Source organism: Giraffa tippelskirchi, chromosome 13, assembly GCF_054371585.1.
Source record: "Giraffa tippelskirchi isolate mGirTip1 chromosome 13, T2T-mGirTip1v1.2.pri, whole genome shotgun sequence".
Taxonomy (NCBI): Eukaryota; Metazoa; Chordata; class Mammalia; order Artiodactyla; family Giraffidae; genus Giraffa; species Giraffa tippelskirchi.
The window spans coordinates 37719600-37727981 of NC_137287.1; the positions used below are offsets into that span (position 1 = coordinate 37719600).

The 8382-nt window shown below is 57.2% G+C and overlaps 2 protein-coding genes across 4 annotated transcripts in view; both read left to right on the plus strand.

Annotated features, from left to right (window-relative positions):
* The window catches only part of CORO7 (coronin 7), a 54820-nt gene extending 52876 nt beyond the window's left edge, over positions 1-1944 (plus strand). Inside the window, exon 28 of one of the 2 annotated variants that reach the window (XM_081554887.1) lies at positions 1699-1900. In XM_081554887.1, the coding sequence (XP_081411013.1) occupies positions 1699-1758 (60 nt within the window). In that variant the 3' untranslated portion in view covers positions 1759-1900. Of the gene's footprint in view, positions 1-1698 lie in introns of both variants that reach the window. The other variant, XM_081554893.1, reaches the window with a different exon arrangement.
* PAM16 (presequence translocase associated motor 16) lies at positions 1705-7948 on the plus strand. 2 transcript variants are annotated; one of them, XM_081554900.1, is made up of 5 exons: positions 1705-1900; positions 6120-6204; positions 7005-7141; positions 7471-7536; positions 7794-7948. In XM_081554900.1, exons 1-5 carry the CDS (start codon positions 1772-1774, stop codon positions 7878-7880), a joined length of 504 nt encoding a protein of 167 aa, XP_081411026.1. In that variant the 5' UTR covers positions 1705-1771; the 3' UTR covers positions 7881-7948. The 2 variants fall into 2 exon arrangements, with proteins under 2 accessions (XP_081411026.1, XP_081411027.1); XM_081554901.1 differs by lacking the exon at positions 1705-1900 and adding an exon at positions 2252-2314.
* The last annotated feature ends 434 nt before the right edge of the window (positions 7949-8382 follow it).

The following is an 8382-nucleotide window of genomic DNA, read 5'->3' on the forward strand; positions in this document are numbered from 1 at the left end:
GACTCCACCTGGTCCCAGGCCTCACTCTGCTCCTGCTGGGAGTTCATTCTGACGCACGGGTACCTGGCTGGGTTCTCTCTGGATGGCAGCTCCGGTCATGAACGGGAGAGACAAGTCTTCTCAAGGCACTTGGCACAGTCTTAGTAGGCAGAGGAGAGCCAGACCATGTGTAAGTTGCAGAGAACGGTGAAGTAGATAAACTTCATGAAAGGGAGCCCCTGGGATGCAGGGGGAGACCGTGGTCAGGGTCTGAGAAGTGATGAAGCTAAGAGATAAGACCTAAGGGTCACAAAGCCCTGGAGAGAGCCCTGAGAAGAACATTTCAGATGAAAGGAAGGGCACCGAGGGATGACAGCATTTGGAGACTCAGAGGAAAGGAAAGAAGGGCGGTGGTCCAGAACACGGTCGGAGGCAGCCGGACTCTCGTTCATTCAACAGGGAATGAAGGCTTTCCCTGCTGGCCCAGTGGTTAGGCATCCATCTGCCAATGCAGGGGACATGGGTTCGATCCCTGGTCTGAGAAGATTCCACATGCCGTGGAGCAACTAAGCACCGCAACTACTGAGCCCACACTCCAGAGCCCGTGCTCTGCAGCAGGAGAGTAGCTCCGCTCACCCGAACTAGAGCAAACCTGCGTGCAGCAAGAAAGATCCAGTTCAGTCAAAAATAAATTTTTTTTAAAAAGCCACTCTTTCAGGTGCTGATGCCCAAGAATAGAGAAAAGGAGAAAAGAGGTCTTGCCCACCAGGAATCCACATTCTAGTGGGAGGGAACAGATAAATGGTATAATTTGATAGAATGTGATAAGAGTTTCAGAAGAAAAAAAAAATAGGGATCAAGAATGGAGATTTAAACCAGACACATGTGTGCGTGTTGAATCGCTTCAGTCACGTCCAACTCTTTGCGACCCTATAGACTGTAGCCTGCCAGACTCCTCTGTCCATGGGATTCTCCAGGTAACAATACTGGAACAGGTTACCATTTCCTTCTCCAGAGGATCTTCCCCACCCAGGGATCAAACCTGCCTTGCTTATATCTCCTGCATTGGCAGGTGGGTCCTTTACCATTAGTGCCACCTGGGAAACCCATATAGTATGATTCCATTTTTGTGAAACACCCAGAAGAGACCTCCATAGAGAGAGGAGGCAGTGAGTGGTCACCAGGGACTAGGGAGGGGGAAACAGGTAATGACTGCTCATGAGTGTGGAGTTTTAATCAGGGAATGAAAATGTTCTGGAACTAGTGGAGATGGTTACACAACTCTGAATGTATGAAAAAGCACTGAATCGTGAATTTCAAAGGGGCAAATTGTATGGGGTGTGAATTATCTCCCAATAAAGCTGGTGGTATTAGAAAAGCAAAGAGGAACTTTCCTGACGGTCCAGTGGACTCCACGGTTTCACTGCCAAGGCCATGGGTTTGATCCCTGGTGGGGAACTAAGATCCCCTAAGCTGTGTGGTGCAACCAAAAATTTAAAAAAAGCAAAGGAATGGAGTTCAAGTTGCAGCCCTGGTAGGGGGGTCAAGGTGGCCTCATTGAGAAGGTGACATTGGAACAAAGACTTGGAGGAGAGAGAAGACCCGTCCTTCCCAGACAGAAGGAACCTGGAATGAAACCAGTTTTCCTTTTTTTTTTTAACTACTAGTTATTTTTTTTATAATTTATTTATTTATTTATTTGGCTGTGTCCGGTCTTAGTTGCAGCACGTGGGATCTTTGTTGTCAGACGCCGGCTCAGCAGTTGTTGCCTGGGCCTAGTTGCCCCTGTGGCATGTGGGATCTTGGTTCCTGGACTGGAGATCGAACCCTTGTCTACTGCGCTGCAAGGTGGATTATTAACCACTGGACCACCAGGGATGTCCCTGAAGCCTTTTTTGAAGTTTTCCTGTCTTACATATTGGTGAGAATTTAGCATCTTACTCCTTATCACGTTTGTGAAATGTATGTTTAGTCCATGTCTTTAAGTCCCAAATATTTTGGCAAAATTAAGGGAAGAAGTAGCTGCCCCCGCGCCCCGGATGGAACAGGCGTTATTCTTTGTTCCTAGCACCCCAGGGTAGTCACGGGGGCTACGGCGTCCTAAGCCTCCGGAGGTTTCCCCAGCGCCTGAGGCCGAGGCAGGCTCCGCCCAGAGCCCCGCCTACGGACCTTAGGTCTACGCCTACGCCCCGCCCTTCTTTGGAGCAACGCGCATGCCCGGCGCATGCGCTCTTCGCAGACTCCCTTGACCTTTGACCCGCCGGCCGCCCTTGAGCCGGGGCCGCGGGGCCAGGAAGGCAGAACCCCGGGCCCCCGAAGCTGAGTGGCCGCCATGGTGAGACCCTCGAGGAGGGAAAGAGAGGCTGTTTCGAGGCCGGGGGTGGGGGCCCGGCCGAGGAGCTCCGGCCGGGCTGCGGGCGCCGCTCGCCCCGCTGTGTGCCCGGCGGGAAGCCGGGACTAGGTAGGGGTGGCCACCGGGCGCCCTGCGGCGGGCGCTGGCGACCTCGCGACCCTGGGAGAGCCTTCTGGCTGGAGGGCGGGGCATACCGAGCAGATGCGGTCGCCGCGTGCACCAGCCATGTGCAGGGGGTCCTTGCTCGATCCCCGAGCTAGTTGATGGTGTCGCCCCATTATTGTTCCCATTTGGAATTTGGTTACTCGGGCTCTGGGACTTTTCACGAGCAAGTGGCAGAAGTGGGACTTGACCCTGCGACACCGATAATTGAGCATATCTGCAGTACCGTTGGCATCCCGAGCCAGCCCACAGATCTGGGCCACCCTGGCAGTGTCAGGTCACCTGGGGACCTTCACAGTGCAGAGTCCTGAGGTCTATCCCTTGATAGAGGATTGTTCTCCAAGTTACTGAGGCAGTGTGTCTGAGGAACCACTTCTTAACTGATCGTGGTAAAGTGAGAGCTTTCAAGTGCCAGGCCCCAAGCTGAGGCTTAAGTAGATTCTCATTTAATTCTTAAGCAGATGCCCTCATTGTCCCCATCTTACAGGTAAACAACCTGGAGCTCAGAGAGTCGGACTTCTCCAGGGTCTCTCATCCTGGTTTTAACTGATACTACACACTTAGCGGCACATTGTTCTTGCCTTGTAATCGTCACTGCTATTTTCTGAGGACCACTCCCCACTAACCCCCCAAACTGGGTCCCTCCCAGATGTTCCTGCATGTGACTTGAGGGACCGAGTAAAACGTGGCCCCGAGGAGTTTGTACCTTAAAGGAGAAAGCCAACGAGTCCATAAAATAGGACGATATATTACTGGGAAAAGAAAGATGGTGCAGGATGGGTTGGTAGAAATAGGGGGAGCCTGGGAAGGTTTCACCCCAGGAAATGGGGGTGATGTGAGCTTTGTCTTTATTTTTGGTGGTGCCACGTGGGATCTTAGTTCCCTGACCCGGGATCAAACCTGTAACCCCCTGCATTGGAAGCATGGTGTCTTAACCACTGGACAGCCGGCTGTGTCCAAGCTAAATCTTGAAGGATGTTGGGGTTTGACAATCTTGGCATAGGAAGGAGGGTATTCAGTGGGTTAGTAGATATGGAGTTTGTTGGGGGCGGGATAATGAAAATGCTGTGTGCAGCTCAGTGAAGATCCTAAAAAGTGCTCAATTGTGCACTTGAGAAGAGTGACCCGAGGTGTCTGAATTCAGAGCTACAAAGACTATGGAGTAAAGAAGTAGGGGAACTGATCTGGGAGTCAGGGAGTAAAGGGTGTGGCTGTAATGCGTAGGGAGGAGAGTGGTGAGGGAAGATAAAACCAGAAAAGTCCTTTGTAACCAGATGGAGCTGGGGGGTGGACTGTATTGGCTGCAGCGGCAGCAGAAGTGGGGAATTGTGTGTGTGTGTGTCTGTTGTGGGAAGGCCAGAGCCCTCCTTCAGCAGAGTGAGTGGGAGGCATTGGGAAGCCCTGTCAAGTGTCGCATTCATTCAGATACGTATTGGGCACCCACTGGTGCCCACCACAGCCCAGACCCTGGACATGCCCTGGCAGATCTGATGGTCCTGGTCCTGACCTCCTCCTGCCTGGTTGTGATGCCCGCAGCTGTTTGCAGGCGCCCTGGGCGAAGAGAGCCCCTTTTCTATCCCAGTGCGTCCTTGATAAGAGGGTGGGTCCGTGCTGGCTCAGCCCACCAGCCCAAGGAACTGTGCCATGAAGGGAGCTTTGCACGTCAGTCTGTCTGGAGCCAGTTTCCCTTCTTGATGCACTTGACATGAGACAAAGCACATTCCCGAGTGCTCCCCAGCCCCCCACACTGCCTGTGGTCCTTTGCCAGCTGCAGGGCTCTGGTCCCACGTTGGGCTGCATTGTTCCCAAGACAGGGCATTGCAGGCGTGTGGTGATGCAGGCTCTCAACTGTGGCAGCAGGAGGGGAGGTCCGAGGCCTGGTGGGAGTTCCTGGCCAAGGGAATCCTCAGAACCACTGGCTGGCCTGTCAGCTTCTCTGTCCCTCAGGCAGGACCAGCTGTCCATCTCAGAGTCTCCTGCCCCACATGGGAGAGGCTTCAGGCAAGCCGGTGGGGGGAAGCCAGGTGAGACTCTCCCACCGGAAGCACATCCTCCTGGGCCTTTTCACCTCAGCACCTGCAGCCCTGCCCTCCCTCTGACCACTGGCGAGTCTTCACAGAGCTTTGCCTTCTGTGTGAAATACAGGGCTTCTGAAATCCAAACTCACTTCTCGTTTATTAATCCCCGTAATGGCCCGGAACCACACCACCTCGCCCATCAAGGAGGCTGGTTCCGCTGGAATCTGACAAGCCCGTCTTCGGCCTCTGAGTTGGGTCCTGATCCTTGTTGTGTTGTTTGGTCGCCCTCCCTGCCGACCCTATGTGAGGTGGGCAGCCTGGGGACAGCACAGCTGAGAGCACGGGCTGTGGGCTCTGTGCCCATCTTCCTCCCGGGTGCCAGCTGTGTGTCCTCAGGTTGGTCACTAAACCCCTCTGTGTTTCAGTGTCTCAAGCTGTCAGGATCAGATGGCACAGTAGATAGAATGTGTCCATCATAGCGCTTGGCACTCTGGCTAAGTTCTTGTTGGACACCAATACTTGGAGGTGCCACGTGATCCATGGTGATCCGCAGTGAACACGCGCCAGTGTCCTCCATGCGCCCATGTGTGTACCATTTCACACGTGCTGTCTGTCTGTTATCCCTGGTCACAGTAAGGTCTGTATGTTTCCCGTCTAGGCCTCCTTCCTCGTCTTGCCTCTTGCTGTTTCACAAGTCCCCCAGGCTCTTGGCTGCTCCCAGGCATCCCCTACACTCCCCTAGTGTGGGCTCCCCCTGGTCCCTCTGCCTGGAAAGCTCCCGTGTTACCATCGTGATCCTGCCTGCCCGGGAGAAGTGCCATCACCCCCCCGAGTCCCCACGTCCTTCTTGAGGGGTCCCTCCCTCCGTTGACCGTGCACACCTCTGGTCCTGCTTGATGCCCCACTTGCCTCCATGGGGCACTGGACCACGTGGTCTCGGAGTGGAAGCCCCTCACTCTGCACAGCAGTGGAGCGATTCCCGCAGGGCTGGGTCCCATGCGTCTGACTCAGGCGGGGTTTGAGTGAAGCAGTGAGCCTGTGGAGGAACGGGGACCGGGCCTGCTCTCCTTCTCCACTTGGTCCCTGCTGTGTTTGTCCACATGCCCACCTCTTGGGCTCTCCTCCTCGAGCGCGAAGGGCATTTTGCTCTCTTGTTGTGTCGAATGGAATGGACATGAATAGCGTGGGGAGAATCAGAATGGCCCTGAATCTCACCACCAGCAGGTGAAGCTCAGAGGCAGTGGCCGAGCTGGCGCCGAGTCCGGGACCGACCTCGAGTTCTGGCTCCCAGGCCACGTTGCCTTGGCTCTTGTCCGCCTCGTCTGAAGGCTGAGGGAGAGTCCCGTCTCCCTCTGGGGGACTCTTTTGGGTACCTGCCCCCCAAAACTCGAGACTGCTGTTCTGTGAGCCTCCCATGCCTCCCAGAGCAGAAGCTTGTGTCAGGTGCTGGGAGGAAGTGGCCTGTGGCTGCCACTCTGGGTGGGCTGCCACTCTGGGTTCCCTCACCTCAGCCTTCCAGCAGCCTTGCCACTCGGCCAGCACCTCCAGGATTCATCTCCGGGGCCCTGAGAACGCAGTCCGCTAACAGGTGCCTCTTTTGCCCACAGGCCAAGTACCTGGCCCAGATAATTGTGATGGGCGCGCAGGTGGTGGGCAGGGCCTTTGCGCGGGCCCTGCGGCAGGAATTTGCAGGTAAGTGTGGGCTCCTGTCTCCCTGGGCTGGGAGATCCTGCTTGGGTCTGATTTTCCCTGTAGTTGTGAGCCCCTCCCTCACGCTGGGCTGCCTGTGAATGCAGGGGCCCCCTGTGGGTTGGGTTCTGGCAGCTTGAGTAGCCTGGGACACTTCCTCTCTGGGGCATTGCTCGACCTTGGGACATTCCCAGAGAAGGGAGACCTGACAGACACAAGCATCCGGCCAGGAGTGGGCACACTGGCCTGCCTGCCCGCCTGTTTTTGCAAATAAAGTTTTATTGGAACAGTCAGCCAGAGTCCAGTAATTGCAACACAGACTGACCTGCAGAATCTAAAATATATTCTCTGACCCTTTAAGCAAAAGTGTACTGGCTCCTGAATCGAGAGGTCACCCGAGGTGGCCTGCTTCAGTGGCCTCAGTGACCACAGGGCAGCCGGGTCTCAGCTGTGCTGACACCGCCTCCCGCAGCCTCACTCTGCTCCCCTAGCAGCCTAAGCTCCCTGACTTGCTGCGTGCCCGGGGTGAGAGGGCAAGGAAGACGAGGGACAGGGTCATCTCCTGGTCTAGGCTGGAGACCTGACGCCAGGTTTGACCAGCCCCTGCCCCGTCCTCCGGTGGGGAAAACCTGTCCTTACTTGCCTACCCCCCCAACCCCCAAAAAATCCACTCCTGGAGGAGATGGCCCCCGGCCCTGCCTGTCTCCTCCCGCACCCCCTGGCAGGGATGAGCTGCTCCCTAGGAAGGCCCGGGACAGCCCTGGGCTGCTGGGAGCCAGGCACTGACCCACGTATCCACACAGCCAGTCGAGCAGCAGCGGACGCCCGGGGACGCGCTGGACACCAGTCTGCGGCTGCCTCCAACCTCTCGGGCCTCAGCCTCCAGGAGGCACAGCAGATACTCAATGTCTCCAAGCTGAGCCCCAAGGAGATCCAGAAGGTGAGGGCCCTCGGCCGGCTCTGAGATAAGCCGACCATAAGTGGGGAGAGGGTGGCAGGCTGCCGGCGGGTTGGGGGAGGGAAGGAGGCAGGAGTGGGGGCCCTGACCACGGCCGGCTGGGACTTGAGGCCACCGTCGTCTGTCGGGGTGCAGGCCACAGAGGCGGAGGCGCGGGCCCTGTCTCATGGGCACCTGTCCACATCTCCACCTCTTAGCGGCTCCCAGCGTTGGAGCATGCTGAGGGGCGAGCCCTTTCGCTTTCCTTCTTTGTCATCTCCTAGCTTCCCCCACTTCTGTAACCAGGGACTCACCGTCTCCCTCCTCTGCAGAACTACGAACACCTATTCAAGGTGAACGATAAATCCGTGGGTGGTTCCTTCTACCTGCAGTCAAAGGTGAGCACAAGGGGAGGGTGGGCTGGGGCCCCCTGAACTGCCAGTCCCTCGGGGCTGCCAGTGGGGCTGTGCCGACCTGGGCCCCGTGTCACCCTGGACAGTGGCCCCCAGCAGCCGTGGCCTCGAAGGGCCAGGACTGCTAGCTGGCAGGGTGCTGGAACCAGCTCCCTGACCCGCCCACGGCCCTCCAGGAAGCCAGAGCAGGACCTGGGGAGGAAGGGGGCCGCCCAGCCTAACTGTCGTGACTCCCTCCTCAGGTGGTCCGAGCGAAGGAGCGTCTTGAAGAGGAACTCAGAATCCAGGCCCAGGAGGACAAGGAGAGACAGCAGCCGCCCAAAACGTGACCGCTTGGCTCCTCCCGCCTGCCCACCCGCCTCTAATTTATAGCTCAGTAATAAATGTCTTTTCCGCATTTCTTGAGTATGCATGTCCAGATTCCAGAGGCAGGCCACTCTTCCTGCCAGCTGTGGGGCTGTGCAGGGAGGGGAGGCGGTCGTGTTCTCCCGCCCATGGTCTGGCCTCTGACGCCCGGCAGGGCCAGGGCAAGCAAGGATTGCTGGTCGCGCCATCGTGTACCGGAAGGACAGGGCCACTCCCGCACTGCCCTCAGGTCGGCCCTGCCCGCCCCGCTGCGGATGGGGCCCCGGGCTCGGCCGCAGGCCTCCCTTTCCTGAGCTGGGTTGGGCAGTAGCCCCTCAGTAATCTAGGGGGTCAGCGCCAGGGTGCAGGCGAGGAAGAGGAGCCTTTGCCAGCCTGATAGCCCCGGGGAGGCCAGGGAGCTGGGCCCCTCCCAGAGCCAAGGTGCTCATGGCGGGGGCGGCTGAACTCACAACGTGTGGTCCAGAA